Source organism: Callithrix jacchus, chromosome 12, assembly GCF_049354715.1.
Source record: "Callithrix jacchus isolate 240 chromosome 12, calJac240_pri, whole genome shotgun sequence".
In the NCBI taxonomy this organism is placed as follows: domain Eukaryota; kingdom Metazoa; phylum Chordata; class Mammalia; order Primates; family Cebidae; genus Callithrix; species Callithrix jacchus.
This window is the reverse complement of record NC_133513.1, coordinates 17,626,449-17,649,659: the sequence shown is the minus strand read 5'-3', so window position 1 is coordinate 17,649,659 and position 23,211 is coordinate 17,626,449. Positions and strand designations below refer to the sequence as shown.

General features: G+C 50.3%; 1 protein-coding gene across 1 annotated transcript in view; it reads right to left on the bottom strand.

Moving 5' to 3' along the window:
* Positions 1-23,211, bottom strand: part of LOC100391236 (uncharacterized) — an 86,014-nt gene that overhangs the window by 58,724 nt on the left and 4,079 nt on the right. The window contains 11 exon segments of the mRNA XM_078346844.1: positions 1,349-1,542; positions 6,128-6,345; positions 10,417-10,509; positions 11,687-11,803; positions 11,898-12,035; positions 17,963-18,049; positions 18,160-18,322; positions 19,364-19,503; positions 20,370-20,558; positions 22,409-22,620; positions 23,012-23,211. Coding sequence (XP_078202970.1) covers positions 1,349-1,542; positions 6,128-6,345; positions 10,417-10,509; positions 11,687-11,803; positions 11,898-12,035; positions 17,963-18,049; positions 18,160-18,322; positions 19,364-19,503; positions 20,370-20,558; positions 22,409-22,620; positions 23,012-23,045 — 1,585 coding nt within the window. The 5' untranslated portion in view covers positions 23,046-23,211.

Genomic DNA, 23,211 nt, shown 5'->3' with positions numbered 1-23,211 from the left:
GGTTTCACCATGTTGGCCAGGCTGGTCTTTAACTCCTAGCCTCAGGCGATCCTCCTGCCTCAGCCTCCTCAAGTGCTGGGATTACAGTCATGAGCCACCACACCTGGCCTCTAAGCAATACATTTTTTTTTAATTAGAAAAATCCCCATTTGGCAATCATCATAGCAGTAACAGACTCAGACCAGCATCATCAGTGGACGCTAAACCTAGGAGGTTCACAATTCGATGAGACCACAGAATACAAGTATCTCACTACAATTACTGATTAATTACAAAGGAAACAACTGAGAGCTTTACAGCCAAGAAACCTAGCAGACCCCACCTTAATCAAGAGATCCAAGCTAATGTCACCAACGCTGTACAAATGGACAGCAGGTGCCACCTGACAGGAGGCTGCCTCACTTCTGCGGTGTCCTACCAACAGGCTTCCTGGAATGCAGGCATCAGGAAGCATCTCTCAAACCCAGACGGAGGCTGTTTCACAACATGACTGCCTCGCACCCTGCAAAATGTCAGTATTGGCCAGGCGTGGTGGCTCACACCTGTAATCCCAGCACCTTGGGAGCTGAGGCAGAACTTCAGCTCAGGAGTTTGAGACCAGCCTGGCCAACATGGTGAAACCCCATTCTCTACTAAAAATACAAAAAATTAGCCAGATGCGATGCTGTGCTCCTGTAATCACAGCTGCTTGGGAGGCTGAGGCAGCAGAATTCCTTGAACCTGAGAGGCAGAGGTTGCTGTGAGCTGAGATCGCTCCTCTGCACTCCAGCCTGGTGGGTAAGAGCAAAACTCTCTCATAAAATAAAAAAAAGAAAGAACTATCATGTCTGCACCCTAAGAAAACACAAGTCAGGAATGAAATCATAAACAGAGTAGACATACATGTACATATAGAGAGAATATGAATATGAGAATGATCTACGAGATGTAATATGTTAGCAATTGATTAATCTGGGCAAAGGACCTGTGGGATTCTTTGTACTATTCTTGCAACTTTCCTACAAGTCTAGTGTTACATCAAAATAAAAAGTTTTCTAAAAAAAATATGCCTGGAAACCCTGCACCCAACTCTTTCTCCTGGAGATACACAATGTCCGTTAGCATTTTAAAGGCTCTGACAAGTCCTGCATAAGGAACCCTATTTGGTTTTTAGTTAGCAGATTTTCTTTGTCAGAATGCATATTCATTTCTCACAAAGGGGAATCCTCTAGGCCCCTTTATCTAAAACTGTGTATACGCCAGTGAGATGCTGGAATTGGAACATCAGTGGGCTTGGGTGGACTGAATCTACTTCGCAGTTCCATAGAAAGTGCTTGCCCCTGCCCCATGGCGTTCCCCAGGCCCTCACCCTCTCAAAGTGTCTCCTTCTGCTTCAGCCTTCCTGCGAGTGTCAGGAGGTGGGGCATCGCTGCCCAGCCAGCCACCGTGTGCCGGGTTTGGCTCTGTAAGGTCAGGACCTGGCCTCCCCTCCTTTCCTCAGATGCCTTGAGGAGCAGCTGTGCCATGTTCTGGTCCAGTAGTGCCTTGGAAAACAGCCAAATCCTAGACAGTGAAGTAAGGGGGTTAAGATCAGGCTTTGTAGTCAGGCAAAGCTGGGTTCCAAATAGCAGGATAACCTGGGACAAGGACATAAGCTCTCTGAGCATCCGCTGCTTCTTATGTGAAGTGGGGAATAAAGTGGACATACTGATATTGAGCATTTTTTGGAGGGCAGGGAAGACTCACCCAGGCTGGAGCGCAGTGGCACGATCTCGGCTCACTGCAACTTCCACCTCTGAGGCTCAAATGATTCTCCTGTCTCAGTCTTCCAAGTAGCTGGGATTACAGGCCCCCACCACCACACCTGGACAATCTTTGTATTTTTAGTACAGACGGGGTTTCAGCATATTGTCCAGGCTGGTCTTGAACTCCTGACCTCAGTTGATCCACCTGCCTCAGTCTCCCAAAATGCTGGGACTATAGGCATGAGCCACTGTGCCTGGCCCTGAACTGAAATTGATATTGATTCTGACAGGTACTCACCCAGGTGTGACAGAGGGTGTTTCCATCTATGGCCACCCCTTCCCACACACTCTCCTACAACGTGACTTTGCCACTCCTGCATTAAGATGTGAGATCTATTTCCTCTCCCTTTGAATCAGGGCTAGCCTTGTGACCTGTGTTTTGGTCTATAGAATGTGGCATAAGTGACATTTCAACGTAGAACCCTAAGATCTGCAACTTTCGCCTTCCACAGGAACACTTCCTCTTGGAACCCAGACACCTGGTAGGAAGTCTAACCAACCTGAGACTGCCATGATGTGAGGAAGCCCAAGCAGCCACTTGAAAAGAGAGAGGGGGGTTGCATGTGGAAGAGCACCAAGGTGCCACACATGGGAAGAAAGCCACCACTCCGTCCTCAGCCCATGCACACAGCTGGCTGGTAACTGACTCGTCTGAAGGCTGATGTCAGCAAAGTCTCAGAGAATGACCCCTGCTGATGCCACATAGAGCAGAACTGCCTAAGCCTTGTGGAAACTTCTGACCCACAGAATTGTGAGCACACAAAATGGTTGTTCTTTAATCTCTAAGCTTTGGGTAGCTCACTATGCAGCAATATCTAACCAACACACTCTCTGCCACGCATCGTGCACTTTAGACGCACTGACTCCTTACAAAAGCCCTGTGAGTTTTGAGAATATTATGATCCACAATATACAGATGAGGAAACAGGTAGACAGAGAGTCACATATCCAAAGCTCAAGCAGCTAACAGTGCCCAACACACAGGGCTGTTTACAATTAAATCAACTTTGGAATACAAGATGCCTGCTCCTGGGTCATAATGAGTGATTGAGAGATGTGAGAAAAGGAACAGACTTGTGAAGCTTGATGTTAAACTGGCTGGAAAACTGTGGCAGGAAACGCAGTTCCTATCATCACACAGTAAACTCCTTATGTGACACCATGAGAGAGATTTCCCTTGAGCTTCACCACTAGGAACAAGATGAGCCGTGCATTTCATGGTGCACAGCTGTGGAGTGTGTGTGTGCACTTTCTGAGGGCCACTGCAAATACTACTACTTTTTGGTTTCTCTCTTTGCATTGGCTGCTAGGAAACTCAGAGCCAAATCTTCAGTTGAGCTCTAAAAAACACAGAGGAACACATGGCATCCATTTTGTTTGCTGATATTACTTTGAGCATCTTCCTATTTTTCTTTTCCCTTTCCCCAGCTTCCTCGTGTATCTTTTTAAAATCTAGAACAAGGGCTGGCAAACTACAGCTTGTGGGCCCCAACTGGCCCACCACTTGTTTTTATAAATAAAGTTTTATTGGATCACAGTCACACACATTATTTATGAATGGTCTGTGACACTCTTGTGCCTCAATGGCAGGGTTGCGTAGTTGCAACAGCGACCACATGGTCCGCAAAGCAGAAAATATTTACCATCTGGCCTTTTACTGAAAGTCTGCCAACTCCTGACCTAGAACAAGGTACATTTTAATAATGTGCCTCAAATCCTTTTCAGACTGGAGATAAGGACGGACAGGTGGACATGTGGGTGGACAGACAGCTGTGGTGGCAATTCTGAGGACAAGGTTATCTGGGACCACATTCATGGCCGAGGGTCTCCTTAAATCCATGCCAAAGCTGGAACAAACCTGGGATTGTAAAGGACATTTTTTTTTTTTTTTTGAGACAGAGTTTTGCCCTTTTTGCTCAGGCTTAAATGCAATGGCACGATCTCGGCTCACTATAACCTCTGCCTCCCGGATTCAAGCAATTCCCCTGCCTCAGCCTCCTGAGCAGCAGGGATTACAGGCACACACCATCACACTTGACTAATTTTGTATTTTTAGTAAAGACTGGGCCTCTCCATGTTGATCAGGCTGGTCTCAAACTCCTGACCTCAGGTGATCAGCCCGCCTCAGCCTCTCGAAGTGCTGGGATTACAGGCCTGAGCCACCACGCCCGGATCACAGAGGAAATATTTAACGGAGACCTAGTTTGTACCAGAATATGCAGTACTCAAAATAGCAGAATATAGTGATGTAATAGGAAATACATCCTTAGTCTCTGCCCCTAATCCTTGACACAGAGCTCCTAATCCCTTGGAAGTAGGACATGCCTTTTGTTGATAGGAGCACCTTTGGTTCTAATGAGGTGACTCTTGGCGGCTTCCTGGATTGGAGTGGTCAGCAGAAAGACCAAGCCATGATTAGAGCTTGGAACTTGAATCCTCTGAGAAGGGGAGAATGGCAGGAGACTGAGTTATTCGGCAGTCACGCCTACATGATGAAACCACCATAGAAATCCCTGAACCATGGGGCTCACAGAGAGCTTCTGGGCTGAACACACAGAGGATGCTGAGCCCAGAGAGGGCAGGGAAGCCCAGAACCCCTTCCCCCATACCTTGCCCTATGCGTCTCTTCCATCCGGCCATTCTCCAATCATAGCCTCTATAAGCAATGAGTAAATATAAATAAAAGGTTTCCCTGAATTCTGTGGGCCATTTTCGCAAATGATCAGACACAAGATGGGAGGAGGTCATAGGGACCTATGAGTTATAACCAGTTGGTCAGGAGGCAGGGGAGAGCCCAGAAGCAGAGGGTAGACAGAAAGGGTCCACAGGAACCTGAGTGTGGGGAAGGACCCCTTCCTCCAGGAAGCCCTCCGGATCCCCTCCAGCTCTCGAGCACTCACCAAGCACAGTGGGAGCTGAACCTAGGTTCTTCCATTGTGATGGGAGCAGTCATGGTAGATAACATGAAGAATCATAATAATCTACAAGTAATAATGTGTAATGATGTATAAAACGTGGCTCATGCCTGTAGTCCCGGCACATTGGGAGGCTAAGGCAGAAAAACTGCTTCAGGCCAGGAGTTCAAGACCAGCCTGGGCAATATAGTAAGATCCTGTTCCTACAAAAATAGTACAAAAATGTAGCCAGGTGTGGTGGCGAGCCTGTAGATCCGGCTACTAGCAAGGCTGAGGGGAATGGTGCCTAAGCTTGTGGGCAGTCTGCACACTTTACCTGAGGGGGCTGATGCCACCTCCAGGGTCAGAACTCAGTTAATTTGTAGGACAACCAGTTAGTGTCCACCAGAGAATTGCTTGCTAGGAAAAAAGACCCCCCGCCCCTGGTCACACAGGCGTCATGTCTGAGCACCCAGAGGACAGTAGCAGGGAAGTCTGGCATTTCATTTGACACCTGCAGAAAGAGGGTACCCACTGAGCATGCCCACTGGTCCTGGCATGGAACTCACATGCAGCGCTCAGTTCATCCACCCTAAGAAGCAGGGGGAGAAACTGAGGCACAGAAGGGAGAGTGGTCCCAGAGGCAGCAGTGGCAGAGCCAGGACCTGAACCCAAGTGGCCAACCCTGGACCCCACCATACTGGACACATCCGTATGTAAATATATACTCAGATGTGAGACCAGAGGGAGACACACGTTCTTTGGGTCACTAGTGATTTTGTTTCATTCATTTTTACATTATTACTATTATTGCTATTTTAGCAGCAGGCTCATTTCACTCTGCCGCCCAGGCTGGACTGCAATGGTGCAACCATAGCTCACTGCAGCCTCCAACTCCGAAGCTCAAGCAATCCTCTCACCTCAGCCTCCCAAGTAGCTGGGATTACAGGTGCATGCCACCACATCTGGCTTTTTAAAAAAAATTTGTACAGATGGGGTCTCACGATGTTGTCCAGGCTGCTCTTGAACTCCTGAGCTCAAACAACCTTCCCACCTCAGCCTCATGAGGAGCTGGAACTACAGGTGCACCCCACATCTGGCTAATATATTTTTTAATTTTTTGTGGAGATGGGGTCTCGTGGTGTTGCATAAGCTGCCCTGGAACTCCTGAACTCAAGCAATCCTCCCATGGTGCCCTTACATATCATCCTTTAAGCCATCTACAATCAACGCTCTCATAACAATACAAAAAAGAAAGAAAGGGTCAAAGTGGAAAACTGAATGCCACCTGCTTTTGACGCCCTCAGTGGCACCGATGGGGCTGACTTGGGTATGGTTTCAGAGGGACAGAGAGGGGTCTCTGAGTGAGGATTTCCCATGTCCCAGGACAGGTGCCTTTTGTCCTCTATGGTCTCCCCGCCTCGTCGCAGGCCACCTAGAGACCGTTACCTTGCTGGGGTGATCTTTCCAAACAGCTGCAGCCGAACAGCCCTGGGGGCGCTGAAGACAGCCTGGTGGAGAAGGACACTCCCGCCCCAGCCCCGGCCGCTCCTTCGAGTGTCCTGGCTGGCGTCGACCTCCAGCAGAACCAGCTCCCAGCCAGACATTCGCACAGATAGAAACCTATTGAGGCTGCGCATTCTGTAGTGCCCGGCAGCTGCCTGCACCTGCAGGGAGGCAGGGGAAGGACAGGGCGGGTCTGTGGGATCCTGGGTGTGGGGGAGGGCTGCCTCCTCCTCCAGGAAGCCCTTCTGGGCCACTCCAGCTTTGAGCACTCACCAACCATGGTAGACAGCACACAAACAGGAAGAGAGACAGAGGGAGGAAGGGGGAGCTAGCCCACCCCAGCCCCAGCTCCCGGACCAGGAGTACAGTCTCATCTTGACTTTTCCACCACACGTGAAATGGGAGTTCTTACTGTGAAATGGAGAAACTGAGGCTCTGAGAGGGTCACATAGGCGACCTGAGTCTGCCTAGCTCTAAAACTTGTGCCGGTGCCTGAAGACGCTGGTGGGGGAAGCAGAGGACATCTTTTCAACTCCTCCACAGAAAAGGAGGCCCTATAGAGTGCCTGCAAGGAACCAGAGGACCCAGAATTTCTGGGGTTCAAAGGGGATGGCATCTGAGTACCCGTGTGGTCAGGCTGGGGTGAACACGTGGCTGGGCCCAACAAGGGTATTGAGGGGAGCAGTGTGGGGTATGAGCAGAGAGGCCCAAGGCTCTACCAGCTCCTTGGGACCTGAATCCCTCCCTTTCCTGATCTGGGCCTCAGTCTCCCCATCTGCAAAGTGGGTTTAGCCCTGTGGTTCTCAATCCAGCCTGTGCATTACAATTTTTTTTTTTTTAATTTTCTGAGATGGAGTCTCACTGTGTCACCCAGACTGGAGTATAGTGGTGCAATCTTGGCTCACTGCAACCTCCACCTCCTAAATTCAAGTGATTCTCCTGTCTCAGCCACCTGAGTAGCTGGGATTACAGACACCTGCCACAATGCCCAGCTAATGTTTTTTGTATTTTTAGTAGAGTTGGGTTTACTTTATTGCCCAGGCTGGTCTCAAACTCCTGACCTCAGGTGATCTGCCCGCCTTGGCCTCCCAAAGTGCTGGGATTACAGGGGTGAGCCACCATGCCCAGCCTGGAAAGCTTTTAAAAGAATGCCTGGTGCCTCCATAGATGAACTGATAAATAAAATATGATACATCCACACAATGGAATATTATCCAGTGCTAATATGAAATGAGCGATTAAGCTGAAAGTGACATAGAGGAGGCCAAGCATGGTGACTCACACCTGTAATCCCAGCACTTTGGGAGGCCAAGGGGGAAGGATCACCTGGAGTTCGAGACCAGCCTGACCAATATGGAGAAACCCCGCCTCTACCGAAAATACAAAAATTAGTCAGGCATGGTGGCGCATGCCTGTAATCCCAGCTACTCAGGAGGCTGAGGCAGGAGAATCTCTTGAACCCAGGAGGCAGAGGCTGTATGAGCCAAGATCATGCCATTGCACTCCAGCCTGGGCAAAAAGAGCAAAGCTCTGTCTTAAAAAAAACATCGAGGAAACTTAAATGTATATTACCAAGTGAAAGAAGCCCACCTGAAAAGGCTGCACACCGTATTCCAGCTCTGTGACATTCTGGAAAAGGCAGAACCACAGAGAGTAAAAAGAGCAGTGGTTGCCGGGGGGTGGAGTGTAGGAAGCATGAAAAGGTAGAGACCAGAGGATTTATTTAGGGCAGAGAAACTTCTCTGAATGACGCTGTAATGGCAGATCCATGACACTATATGCATCTGTCAAACCCATAGACTGGCAGGGAACGATGACTCACACCTGCAGTCCCAGCTACTCAGAAGGCTGTGGTGAAAGGATGGCTGGAGTCTGGGAGGTGGACGCTGCAGTGAGCCATGATCATGCCACTGCACTCCAGCCTGGGTGACAGAGCAAGACCCTGTCTTAAAAATTAACATTAAAATGGCCAGGCACGTTAGCACATGCCTATAATCCCAGCACTTTAGGAGGCTGAGGCAGGCGGATCACCTGAGGTCAGGAGTTTGAGACCAGCTTGGCCAACACAGCAAACCCTGTCTCTACTAAAATTACAAAAATTAGCTGGGCGTGGTGGCAGACGCCTGTAATTCCAGCTACTCCTGAGGCTGAGGCAGGAGAATCTCTTGAACTTGGCAGGCAGAGGTTGCAGTGAGCCAAGATCGTGCCACCACAGTCCAGCCTGGGCGACAGAGCCAGACTCCATCTAAAAAACAAAACAACACAAAAACAACTAAAATTAATCTTCGAGCCAGGTGCAGTGGCTCACGCCTCTAATCCCAGCACTTTGGGAGGCCGAGGTGGGTGGATCACCTGAGGTCAACAGGAGCTCAACATCAGCCTGGCCAATGTGGTGAAATCCCATCTCTACCAAAAATGCAAAAAATTAGCCAGGCATGGTAGCACATGCTTGTAATCCCAGCTACTTGGGAGACTGAGCCACAAGAATCGCTTCAACCTGGGAGACCGAGGTTGCAGTGAGCCAAGATTGGGCCACCGTACTCCAGCCTGTGCGACAGAGTGAGACTCCGTCTCAAAAAAGAAAAAAAAAAAGTTTGAACCCATTAGATGACAGCCAAGCTTCCAGGGGAACCCACCCCCACTCCCCAGTGAGTTCAGGGAATTGCATGAGCTCTGAAGCCAGATGCCTGGGTTCCCACCCAAAATCTTCCTCTCGTTGAGCTCCATCATCTTGGGCAAGTCACACCACACCCCCACTCAGAGCTACACCCCCAATATGGTACCACAGTGCTCCACACCCCACACAACAGCATCAAGAGGTGTTCACAAGATAATCCACAAGGAGGGATTAGAACAGGGCCTGCCATGCAATCACTCCACAGACGTCAGCTCCTAGATGAATGGTTCATATGATGGCGTTTCCTCTGATCTAAGATGCCAGCAGTGCTCAGATGGGCCCTGATCTTAGGGAATGCCACAAAAGCAAAAGGTTGCTAGTGAAACGGTGACCTGTGTCCTTGTATAGATACATCCTGACTTCGGGGACATCAACCTGTGAAAGCTCGTGCCTCTCAGAATAAGCAGATTCCTCCATTCAGAGACATTCTTCAGCTCCATTCAATTTCCTAAAACCCAACACACAGGGAATGCACAGCAGCTGTTTGAAAAATGCGGTCAGGGCTGAATGCAGTGGCTCATGCCTGTAATCCCAGTACCTTGGGAGACTGAGGGAGGAGGATCACATGAAGCCAGGAGTTCAAGACCAGCCTGGGCAACACAGTGAGACCCTGTCTCTGCCAAAAAAAAGAAAAAATACAAAAACTAGCCAGGTGCCGTGGCACATGCCTGTGGTCCCAGCTACTCAGGAAACTGAGGTGGAAGGATCGCTTGACCCCATGTGGTCAAGGCGGAAGTGAGCCGTGATTACGCCACTGCACTCCAGCCCGGGAAACGGTGAGATCCTGGCTCAAAAGAAATTTATCTTGAAATTTCTCAGGCTAGGTAAAGTGGCTCATGCCTGTGATCTCAGCACTTTGGAAGGCTGAAGTAGGAAAACAGCTTGAGGCCAAGAGTTTAAAACCAGCCTGGGCAACATAGTCAGACTCCACCTGTAATTAATTTTATTGATATCAAATTAGTGGTCTGCCCCACACCTCCTGAGGGCCTCATCCCTGTCAGGATTTCCTATGTGCACCTCCACGTCCCTGAATTAGCCACCACCTAATTCCTGTGCAAACACCACGCACACCCTGCTCAATGAAGCCGCAAACTTCGTTGGGGACAGGACTCTCTAGGGCCCCAGCCCTGGGGGCTTCCACCTGGATATCTTTCTCCACCTCTTTATTTCCACACTGGGCAAAATACCCTGGGTCAATAAACCCTCCTGAAACATTACACGGCTTCTCCCAAGCCCAGTAGAGGACACAGTTAGGAGGAAAATTCTGTTTCTGTCCATTTTCAAGAGTGAAATATGATCCTTCATCCCCACCCCCTGGAGGCTAAAACCCTTCTTGCCTGGACAATCACTTCCAAATGATGGATTTGGAAACCTCCCTGCCATCTGTTCTTGGTTCTGCAGAGGCTGTTTGGCTAAGAACGACGCTGCAAGTGCGGCCTCCCTCCCTCGGGCCCCCAACCTGCCTTCCTTCCATCCACCGCCCAGCAGGCCGGCTGCTCACACACAACCCTTGGCAGGCAAGTCAAGGTCATCCCCTAGGGAGCAACATCCATACCTGGAAGTTTGGAGGAAATGATGGTCTGTGGGGATGTCTGAGTTGGAAGAAAAACGCAAAGTTGGAGTCAGATCTGTTCAGCTGGACCGAGACCTGTTTCGGGGAGAGTTGGAAAAGGGTCACAAGGAACAGAGAGGGAGATGCAGAATCCCGGGCAATGGCTGCTGGGCAAATGCATCCCAGAATATGCCCAGAGCTCAAGCCAGAAACGTCTGTCCTCCCTCAATGTTCCTCAGCCCTAAATCTTACTCAGGCTACACTCCTGAGAAAGGATGCTTAGGAAGTGAAGCCCTGGATGGGGGCGCTGGGAAAACCACTCTGGGACCCCCTATTCCCTGCCATGGTGCCTGTTCACACCCCCCACAGCCACGCCACCTTCTCCTTGACCCTGACCATGACACAGGCACTGTGCTACCAGGTTCACAATGACCATCTCATTTAATCCCCAACCCTGCTTTGCTGGGTTGGTGTTACCATCCCATTTCCCAGATAGCAAAACTGAGGCCCAGTGGTGTCCAGTATCTCAAGGTTACATAGCTCATTAACAGTGAAACTGGGAGATGAACTTGAACTTATCTAACACTAAAAGCCCACTAGACTTAAAGCTCCTCAGAGACGGGAACAGAGATGGGGACAGAGTCACCCTTGTACCCCCCAATGCACATCACAGAACCTGACAAACAGCAGAGACACAACTCATCCATGCTGAATGAATGGACATGAAGACATACATGGATGAACAAATGAACAGCCATGAATGAGTAAATATACCTGCAATGGCTGCTATATCTTTACCAAACTGTTTCCTTTTCTTCCTGGACATACAGCTAAAACTACATTTCCCAGCCTCCCTTGCAGCTAGGTGGGGTCATGTGATGAGAACCCAGGCAGGAATGACCAACCTTTCGACTTACAGGTCTGGCCCATAAAAACCTCCTGCCTAATTCTCCACTGTCTCTCTCTCTCCATCTGTCATCTAGGACAGAGCCACAAGGTGGGGAGGCCTGGATCCTGAGAGACTGCATGGAGCAGAGCCTCGCTGAGCTGAGACATGAATACTGGCCTTTCACAAGGAGGCAAACATTAGTTTATAATAGTCAATGCCTCCTGACTAATCACACACACACTGCCAAAATAAGGGCTGTGCTGTTGGCTTCCCAGGTTCATGTCTTCTCCTGCCACCTCCTGAGACATTCCATACAGGGCACCTTCACTAAAGGTTATTAAAAACTGCCTCCCTACACAAGGGAGCAGAACTCAGCCTCCTCACCTGGGATGTGACGTGGTTGATGGCAGCTCGAGTATCCACGCCAAAACTGAACGTTCCTGGAGGACTCTGTCTAAAGATGATGCCCCCATCCAAGCTCAGGGCCTGGGGGAAGCTCAGCTGGGAAGAAACAGATAACACCCTTTACTTCCCTAACAGCCAAGCTCTGTGTGGAGGTCACAAACCAGTGTCTGCCCAAGCTGGGGACCTGTACCTGGTAGGAATGGGCCAAGTCCAGGGCTAGGCTGTGCCGGCTTTCCCCGCGCTGAGATCTGTCGTGATGCAAACCCTTTAAGTGCAGTACAACTTTCCACTTGACTTTCAAAGTGGCCTCAACCTCCCTTGTCTTAGCCTAGGTGAGTGAGAACCAGAGGCACTGAGAGAGGTCCTGTCCCATCTCTACGTGCCTGCAGAAGTCACCCCGGGAACCCAGCGGTCAGAAGAAAGTGGTCCAAAGATTGATGGGATACGGAGCAGTCTATGGTGTTCCATCTATAGGGCAGGAAGTGGGTACGGGTACATGGGAATGGTGAATTCCAATGCCCACAGGTAAGACTGGCAGGGTGGGCATGATGGAACAAATGTGAATACCTGTGTCGTCTTCAAAGAGAGTGCCCTGGGAGTAGTCTGTTTTGTTCACTGCCCTATTCCTAACACTTAGCACAGGTCCTGGCGTGTAGTAGGTGCTCAATAAATATTTGGGCAAATGCAGAATCCCTAGTTACAGCCTGAAACCTCAAGGTCAAAGCTGTGCTAGAGTGAAAGAATGCATAATTCTTTGTGGAGCTGGCAGAAGAACACTCATTCCACGATGACATCTATGTCCTCATCACTGAAACCTATAAATATGGGACCTTTCATGGCAAAAGAGACTTTGCGGTGTCATTGGACTGAGAATCTAGAGATGGGGAGATTATCCAGGTGGCCCTAAATTAATCACAAGGGTCCTATGAGAGGGAGGCAGGAGGGTCAGAGTCACACACCATGCTGTTGGCTTTGAAGGTGGAAGGGGCCATGAGCCAAGGCGTGCAAGCAGCTTGTAGAAGCTGGAAAAGGAAAGAAAATGGCCTCTCCCCTGGAGCTTCCAAAAAGAACACAGCCCTACTAACACCTTGATTTTAGCCACGTGAGATCCAATCTGGACTTCTGAGCTCCAAAACTGTAAAATAAATCTGTGATGCTTTAAGCCACTAAGATTGCAGCAGTTTGTTACGGCAAACATAGCAAACTAATACACAACTGCTGAATTTATTCACTCAACAACCATTCAGATTCTGCCACAGGCCAAGTACACAGTAGCACGTTGCCATCTTTCCTACCTGTGTTGACTGAGAAGTTAAAACTGCCTGCTAAGAAGCCTTATCGTTGCTGTGCACCTTTAAAGGGATGCTCAGCTTCACGTTAGAACCAAGATGGAGGAATAGAAATAAGGGTCCAAGAGGACCGAGAGAAATGCGAAATGAGAAAAATGTTTGTCATTAAACACACACAGAGGCTTTGTTTTGTTTTGTTTTTTGAGACAGTCTCACTCTGTCGCCCAGGCTGGAGTGCAGTGGCATGACCTTGGCTCACTGCAACCTCCACCTCCCAAGTTCAAGTGATTCTCCTGCCTCAGACTCCTGAGTAGCTGGGATAACAGGTGCATACTACCACACCCAGCTTTTTTTCTTTTTTTTGGTTTAGTTCAGATGGGTTTTCACCATGTTGGTCAAGTTGCTCTCGAACTCCTGACCTCAAATAATCTCCCTGCCTCAGCTTCACAGAGTGCTGATATTACAGGTGTGAGCCACCATGCCCAGCGTAGACATGGTTTTAAAAAGAGCAGAGAGGCCTGGTGTGGTGGCTCACACCTGTAATCCCAGCACTTTGGGAGGCTGAGGCAGGCGGGTCACAAGGTCAAGAGATTGAGACCATCATGACCAATGTGTGAAACACCATCTCTACTAAAAAACACAAAAATTAACTGGACGTGGTGATGTGCGCCTGTAGTCTCAGTTACTCAGAAAAATGAGGCAGAAGAATCACTTGAACCAGGAGGCAGAGGTGGCAGTGAGCCAAGATTGTGCCACTGCACTTCAGCCTGGTGTCAGAGCTAGACTGCGTCTCAAAAAATAATAATAGTAAAAAAAAAGAGCAGAGAGCCAAATTATACGAAACGAAAGGATTGCCATTTACTCTGTCTGTTGTTGTCAGCTGGGATTTGAGGCCCGGTATGGTCACATCTTCTGACTTTTTTTTTCCTTAAAAACAGCAGAAATCTGGATTTCACTCAAAATCTTCTGATTTTCAAATGTAGCAATTAATTTCCTTAAAAAATGTAAATGCTAAGCAGACCAAACAAAACCCATCTGCAGGTCGAATTTGGCCCACGGTGCCGGCTCTGCAATCTCCGGCATAAGAAACAGCAAACACCATCGGGAGGCACTTTGCAGGTGTCTGAGGCTGTCATCCTGCCATTTGCTTTCCCCTAAAAGCTCCAAGAAGTGTACTATGTCATCCCTGGGGACACGGACACACACACACACACACACACACACACACACACAGCCTCATCTGACTAATGGTGAAGGGAGCCCCAGAAGGGTGGGTCTCAATGTGCAACACGTGCTTGGTTCACCCTCCTTCCCAGGGGCTGGGGTGCATCTTGCAAGAGACAAACAGCCAGGTGAGGCGGCTCACGCCTGTCATCCCAGCACTGTGGGAGGCTGAGGAGGGTGGATCACCTGAGGTCAGGAGCTTGCGATCATCCGCACGAAAATGGAAAAACCCCATCTCTACTAAAAGTACAAAAATCAGCTGGGTGTGGCGGTGGGTGCCTGTAATCCCAGCTACTCGGAAGGCTGAGACAGGAGAATCACTTAAACCCAGGAGGCAGAGGTTACAGTGAGCCGAGATCCCGAAGCTGCACTCCAGCCTGGGCAACAGAGGGAGACTTGGTTTAAAAAAAAAAAGGGATAGGAGGCGTCTGCACAGGAACCTGGGAGGTGGAGGGTTGCAGTGAGCTGAGATTTAATCACTGCACTCCAGACTCCAGCCGGGCAACAGAGGGAGACTCTGTCTCAAACAAACAAACAAACAGAGAGAGAGAGAGAGAGACAAACAATGACTGTCTTCCTTGGGGGCTTAGCACACAGCACATGCTCCATAAATGCTTGCTGAAAAATGCGGTGATCGCCCAGAGTATCGACGCCTCCTAGAGGTGTCAGGAAGAAGCCTTGGACAGGGGTGTAGTTGGCATTGTACGATACTCCATTGTAATCTTCACAGCCCCTGCATAAGAGATGAGCACTACTGCCCCCATTCTACCGACAAGGAAACTGAGGTCCAGAGACATGAAATAATTTGCCAAGGACACACAGGCAAAAACAAGTTTCACCCCTGAAGAGCCAAAATGTCAAGACCCTCATCCAGGCCCAGTGACTCTTATCTGTAACCACAGCACTTTTTTTATTTTTTGAGACCAAGTCTCTCTCTGTCCCCCAGACCGTAGTGAAGTGGTGTGATCTCCGCTCACTGCAACCTCCGCCTCCTAGGTTCAAGTGATTCTCATGCTTCCGCCTCCCAAATAGCTGGGATTATAGGCACCTGCCACCATGCCCAGCCAATTTTTGTAGTTTTTTAGTAGAGATGGGTTTCACCATTTTGGCCAGGCTGGTCTTGAACTCCTGACCTCAAGTGATCCACCCTCATTGGCTTCCAAAATTGCTGGGATTACAGGCGTGAGCCACCATGCCTGGCCTAATCCCAGCACTTTGAAAGGTAAGGTAGGAGGATCCCTTGAATCTGAGAATTCAAGACCAGCTTGGGAAACAGAGAGAGATCTCCATCTCTACAAAACATTTTTAAAACGAGCTGGGTGTGGTGGTGCACACCTGTGGTCTCAGCTACTCAGGAGGCTGAGGTGGGAGGATCACGTGAGGCCAGGAGGTCAAAGCTGCAGTGAGTGAGCCATGATCGAGCCCCTGAACTCCAGCCTGGGTGACAGAGCAATACCCTGTCTCAGAAAAGACCCTCTAACTCAGGGGTCAGCAACTAAGGCCCCTGGTCCAAATGTGGTGTGTTTTAGTAAGTGAAGTCCTGTTAGGACACAGCCATGCCCATCCATTACGTATTCATTACGTACCGTCCACGCTTCTCTCGAACTGCAATGGCAGAGTTGAGTCAACAAGGCCTGAACCGTGTGCCCGTGAAGCCTGAACTAGTTACTACTGGGTTCTTTCTAGAAAAGTCTGGTGACCTCTACTCTGGGTCCTGGCATGCAGTGGGTGTTAAATAGCACCACGGCAGCAACTCTTCATTGAGCACCTACTGTGTACCAAGTCCTGTAGCTACAGTGGTAAATAAAGTGCTGGTGGAGATCACGAGTTTTCCAGAGTAACAAAGGAACCAGTGACTGATGAATCACACAAAAACAGAACTGGGGCCAGGTACGGTGGCTCACACCTGTAATCCCAGCACTTTCGAGGCCAAGATGGGAGGATCACTTAGAGTCCAAGAGTTCAAGACCAGCCTGGGCAACATAGCAAGACTCTCTCTACTAAAAATAAAACATTAAAAAAGGCAGGTGTGGTGGTGGCAGTGGCATGTGCCTGTGGTCCCAGCTACTCGGGAGGCTGAGGTGGGAGGATTGCTTGAGCCTAGGATGTCAAGGCTACAGTGAGCAAGATTGTGCCACTGCACTCCAGCCTGGGTGACAGAGTAAGACTTTGTCAAAAAAAGAAAGAAAGAAACTGGAATGTATGATTGGTGCTAGAAGCAAAAGATATAGGGCAAGCTGGGCACAGCGGTAATCCCAGCACTTTGGCTGGGAGGCCGAGGCGGGGAGATCACTTGACGTCACAAGTTCAAGACAACCTGGCCAACAGGGCGTAAGGCTGTCTCTACGAAAAATACAAAATCTAGCCGGGCATGGGAATGCACATCTGTAATCCCAGCCACTCGGGAGGCTGAGGCAGGTGTGTGTGAGGTGGTCTGGGGGTCATGTGAGAGGATGCTGGAGCTCATGAGTAGAAGGGAGGTGAAGGAGAGGGTGACAGCTTCAGGCACAGGACACGCAGAGGCCCTGAGGCAGGAAAGAGCCAGGCGAGGGAATGCGAAGAGGCTGGATGAGGGGAATGCAGGCCACGAAGTGGGGCTGAGGGCACAGGACTGGGGCTTTATCCCAAGAGAGGCTGTCACGGTTTGAGAGCAAGGGAGTGGCAGAGTTATACTGGCCTTTAGAAGATATCCTTCTGGACTGGGTGGGGTGGTTCACGCCTATAATCCCAGCACTTTGGGAGGCCGAGGGGGTGGATCACGAGGTCAAGAGATCGAGGCCATCGTGGCCAACATGGTGAAATCCCCGTCTCTACTAAAATTACAAAAATTAGCTGGGTGTAGTGGCACATGCCTGTAGTCCCAGCTACTCGGGAGGCTGAGGCAGGAGAATCACCTGGACCTGGGAATTGGAGGTTGCAGTGAGCTGAGAGCCATTGCACTCCAGCCTGGTGACAGTGAGACTCCATATGAAAAAAAAAAAGGAAAGAAAATATCCCTCTGACGGTCACATAGACCGTACTAGGGAGGACCAAATGAAACAGAGAACCCAGGCAGGAGAACCTTTTTTTTTTTTTTTTTTGGAGGCAGTCTGGCCTGGAGAGCAGTAGTGCAATCTCGGTTCACTGCCACCTCTACCTCCTGGATTCAAGTGATTTTCCTGCCTCAGCTTCCCGAGTAGCTGGGACTACAGGTGCCCACCACCATGCCCGGCTAGTTTTTGGATTTTTAGTAGAGACAGGCTTTCACCATGTTGGCCAGGCTGGTCTCAAACTCCTGACCTCAGGGGATCTGCCTGCCTTGGCCTCCCAAAGTGCTGGATTAGAGGCGTGAGCCACCATGCCCAGCATGGATAACTCTTCTAGGGGAAGGTGGGTATCTGAGTCTTGCTCTGTGAGCCAGGCTGGAATGCAGTGGTATGATTACAGTTTACTAAAGCCTCAACCTCCTGGGCTTAATTGATCCTCCTGCCTCAACCTCCGGAGTAGCTGGGACTACAAGTGCACACCACCATGGCTAATTAAAAAACATTTTTTTTTTTTTTGGAGAAATGGGGTTTCCATATGTTGCCCAGATGGCTCTAACTCCTGGCCTTTCGAGATCCTCCCGCCTCAGCCTCCAGAGTGGCTGAGATTACAGGTATGAGCCACCGCACTCAGCCCAGAGAACATGTTTCTAATCCTATTGAGAGATGACAGCAACTTGAGCCAGGGCTGGCTGGTGTGCAAAGGTCTCTCCACTCACCTTGTGCTGATTCCAAGTAACCAGGCACCCCTCTGTGTTCCTGGGGATGGCTGTGCCATCATATGGATGTGTCAGACCTGCACAGACCTGGGAGGGACAATGACATACATGTACACACGCATGCAGGGAGGTCACGAGACAGCTGGGGCCTCCTTCCTGCTCTCAGGTACCTTCCTGGCTGTGCCGGACCCACTCACATAGGGGTGTCTGGCCTGGTAGCCCAGGACAACAGTCTGCAGGGTTTCCTCTCGGCCGTTCAAGACAACCCTTGTCTCCAGGGAATAGCACTCGCGTTGCCTGTCAGCCGTGAAGGTCCCCTGCAGGACGAGGCTCTGCGGGATGGGCAGCTGCAAGGGGTGCCTGGTGTGCAGAGGGGAAAACAGGCCAAAGCCACTAAAGCAGCTGGCAGTGTCGGGGACAACGGAGCCCCACGGTCTCAGCCTGGGCCTGTCATGAGCTGGGCCTGTCAAAACTGGCCTGGCATGCCAAGTTTGGAGTCTCTCTCAGAGAAGAGAAGACCAGGACATAGGGAAGCCCTGTGCTTTCACAATTTGTCACTCAGAACCCTTCACCATCTCACTGTGCCATCCAAGTGGGCATGGTTGGGGTCCCTGTCGCCATTTGACAGCAAAGACCCAAGGGGATAGATGGCACACATCATCTGGTGTCACACAGACTGGGGCTGAAATCCAGGCATGGTCTTTCACTAGCTGGGTGACCTTGTGCAAACGACTTGACCTCTGTGCCTCAGTTTCCCCATATGTAAAATGCAGCTAAAATAACACTCATTGGACACAGTGATCGGGATGAGAGGTAGCATACATGAAATGAATGTAAGCTCCCCAAGAGCAAGGGTTTCTGCCCTTCTAGTTCTCTGTCATTTTCCACGTGCCCAGAAGAGTACTTGGTACATAACAGGTGCTCAATGAATGTAAATGGGGCAAAAACACAAATGAAATCTGCAAATGTTGCTGCTATTCCTTGTCATTACTGCTGCTGTTTAGACCGGTGACTTATCTAACACCACACAGCTGCTCAATGCATAGCCTGGCGTCCAAGATGGCTCCGCTCATTCCAATCTCATGCTGTTCCCAGCACACAGGGAACTGCCTTTTTAATGAGCTCTGTCTCTAGGAAATGAGAAGACTCTCCAAGCAGCCCCAGGCTAGGATGATAAGACTCTGACTTCTGCTCCTGCCTCCGCAACTAATGGAGGGGATAGGGATGTGGCAGCTTTCAGGGGAAGGGGCTCTTCTCTGGGATCTGGGTTTCATTCGGGCCCCAGCAGGTCAGCACAATTTCTCCAGGTAGCTCTACCCATCCTGTCTCCCCTGGGGACCCTCCATGCTGGAAAAGGGGACACTTGCAGGGATGTCAGCCTAGGAGAAGGGGCACACACACCTAAAGAGCAAGGTCCCCCGTTTCTGGTACAAAGTCCTGTCTCGCCTCAGCTCCTCCAGCTCGCCTTCCAACTGCAGGCCCCAAGGCTGGCCATGGGCACCGGTCCTCAGAGCCATCAGTGACACCTGGGTCTTCCGTGGCTGCAACAAGACCCAGGCTAAAGGGAGGGATGGGCCAACAGGACCAAGCCGCAGACCCGCCTTGCAGGGAGGAAAGGTGTAGCCCCCTACAGCCTGCTGATCTCCCCCAGAAATGACTATCACAGCTGCTCAACTGGACTGCAGCCTCCAGCCTGCTCAGACCACAGGATCCCACCAGCTCCCACCACAGCTGGACCTCCCTAGGTGCCCAGGGGGAAAGAACAACTTGGACTTCTCAGCCAAAGGAAGCCCAGCTTTGCTCTTGAATCTGTGCTAATGTGACCAGGGTCTACTTCGCAGACCAAGAAACTAAGGCTTGTCTGAGCACAGTGGCTCACCCCTGTAATCCCAAAACTTTGGGAGGCTGAGATGGGAGGATCACTTGATCCCAGGGCTTTAAGACCCGCCTGGGCAACATAGCAATACCTCATGTGTGCTTGAAAGAGAGTCAGAGATGTCCTCCCCCTGGGATATCCTTTCATCTCCTTCCTACTTGGTGGACTCCTATTCATCCCTCAAAACCCCTTCAATGCCATAGTGGCATGGGTGGTATGTGCCTATAGTTCTGACAATTTGGGAGGTTGAGGTGGGAGGATCCTTTGAGCCCAGAAGTTGGAGGCTACAGTGAGCTATGACTTTATCGCTGCAATCCAGCCAGGGCAACAGAACCAGACTGTCAAGAAAAATATCTAAAAGGAAAAGAAGGAAAAGGAAAGAGAGAGAGAAAGAGAGGCTCAGGGAAGCCCAAGGTCACAGGCCAAGCCAGTGGCACAAAGCCCTTTTCTATCCCAAGCAGGGAGAGAGGCAGGAGAGCCAGGTGAGGGACTGGTTGGTCTCTTGACTACACGGGCCTCCCAGGTTCTCACCTGCTCCAGACGCCTCTAGGCCGCTGTAAGGTTGAGCTCCCACTGGGGGCCTTTCAACCAGCAGTGCAGGATCTTACGGCCCCAGCTGTTCTCAGCATGGATCTCACCCTCCACTGCTGTGTTCCAGGCTGACTCGAGTTTGCTCCAGCTGTGGAAGAGGCTCTGTGCCAAGACCATCACCATGGAAACCTGCAATGAGGGGGAGGAGGACCAAGGCCTTTGAACACCGTATTTCCTTCCCCTGGGATACTCTTCCATCTCTTTCCTACTTGGTGAACTCCTACTCATGCCTCAAAACCCCTTCATGCCATTTCTGTGAGGCCTAACCTGACTTGTACATGGAGGCTAGTTTTCTCTACAGGGTCTTAAGAAAAAAAAGCCAAAACTCCTCTCTGTTGCCCCAACCCTGAGCAGACATACCTTCCTTCTCTCCTCTTCAGATTGGGAATCTGATCTCGCTGGGCTGCTATTACTAGTATCCAGCATGTCTGTACCCTGAAGGGCACACACTGACGGGCGGCCTTCTCTCCCAGCACCATCACTGTGGCCTTCGGGAGTCCTAGGAAGAGCCGGGTGTGACCTGACTCGTTTCGGGGCTGGGGAGGTAGGCCACTTGCAGTCACCACTTGGCACAAGCCCTGCACGGTAGTTGGTGCCCTCCTGGCTGCCATCCCTCATTCATACAACTCAGGGGACTCACAGGGAGAAGTGGCAGGGACAAGACAGGGTTTGGGCATGGCTGAGCCTCCAACTCAGTACCAGAACTTCGCACCACCTTGTCTCATGTCACTGACCCTTGGTTCCCCACGGCCAACTTCCCCATTTCCTTCAATGGCGCTTCCATCCCACCAGATGCCAAAACCTCCGAGCTATTTATTATCCTTCCGTTACTCTCTCCCCACTGCCAATCCATCAGCAAATCTGACATTTCCAGGATTTGATCACTTGCTGGTACCTCCACTGCCACCACCGTGGGCTGGGCCGCCATGCCCTCCAGTTGGGTGAAGGATGGGAGTTGGTTGGTTGCCTGCACCTTGAGCTCCTGTCTCTAGTACACAGAGGCCACCTCATGGTCCTTAAGATTACCACCACCCTTGACGCCACCCTGATGCCACCCAGCCCGGCCTCAGAGGGCACTCTGCTGCACTCGGATGAGCCCCCTCAGGCCTGGACCTTCCCCACCTCCATGCATCACCCAGTACAGGGGGACTGTCCATGAACCAGGCTCCCTCAGCCCTGCGGATGACACTCAAGGGTTTCCTCCCAAACCTATTCTTTCTTCTGTACCAAAGGCCTGCAGTGAAGCAACTTTCTGATAGTCAGTAGTCAGCATAAAACCGACTTATGTCCTAGAATTTTCCACTCTGGTTTTTTGGCAAAAGCCGAATGTCTGTCTACCTGTTTCCAAAGTACGGTTCGACTTTCTTTCCTATTTCATTTCTCTCCCCGTCAGCTGCTCAGCAGCGATATGGGAAATCTGATTTTCTTTTTTCAGTCTACTTTCCTACATCACCTAAGAACTAACTCTGAGGCCGGACGTGGTGGCTCACACCTATAATCCCGGCACTTTGGGAAGCCAAGGCGGGAGGATCACCTGAGGTCAGGAGTTTGAGAGCAGCCTGACAAACATGGAGAAACTCCATCTCTACTAAAAATACAAAATTAGCCAGGCGTGGTGCTGCAAGCCTGTAATCCCAGCTACTCAGGAGACTGAGGCAGGAGAATCTCTTGAACCTGGGAGGTGGAGGTTGTGGTGAGCCGGGATCACACAAATGCACTCTAGCCTGGGCAACAAGAGCAAAACTCCATCACAGAAAAAAGAAAAGAAAGAGAAGAGAAGAGGAAAAGAAAAGAAAAAGAGAAAGAAAGAGAGAGAGAGATAAAACTAACTCTCATAGCTGTAGAGACTGGGAGGGACAAACTTCACACATCTGTGAGCTGCTATAGGCCCACAGGCCTCAGCTTTTATCTGCCTCTGCACCAGAAAAAGATCTCAGTGGTCAGGGACCAGGCAGTGCTGGGGTCTGAACACTGCTCACCTGGAGGTAGGTGGTAGCTGGAGTGTAGATCTCAATCTTGCCTTCCCTGGTGGGGCCCTGACTGCTGCAGGCCACACTGACCACCAGGTCCTTTAGGGTCCAGGCCTTGCCCAGCGTCAGTTCCAGGACAGCTTGGAACACAGCTCTGTGTGGCCAGTACAACCTGTGAGCTACAGAGACCATCAGCCACGGACTGTCCAGGTTCAAGGCTCCTGCAAGAGACAGAAAAAGGAGAGTCTGGTATGCGGGCAGAGAGGAAGCTTCTAGCAGGCAGCAAGAGGTCCCCAGAGTCTCATCACAGCGGCAACGGGAAAAATCTCAAAACTGGAAATGACTAGGCATGAGGAAACTTTCTAGGACATTGCAGTGCTGTGACTTATGACAGCGGTATGGATCACACAGGTGAATCCATCTGTCAAAACTCATCCAATCATACTGTGGAAATACATGCATTTCACTCTGCTTAATAAAACACATGCTGAAACATTTAAAGTGAAATGTATCAATGACTACAACTTACTTTGAACTGCATGGAAAATAATAGGGCTGGATAGGTGGAGAGAGGGGCGATGAGTCAAGTGGGGTAAACTGTTAATAGCAAACCTAGTATGAGAGGATGCTGGTGATCACTGTCCATCCATCCAGCTCTTCCGAAGGTTTGCAATTTTTTCCGAATAAAACATTGGAAGGCTGGGAGCAGTGGCTTGTGCCTGCAATCCCAGCACTTTGGGAGGCCAAGGCGGGAGGATCACTTGAGTCTGGGAGTTTGAGACCAGCCTGGACAACAAAATGAGACCCTATAT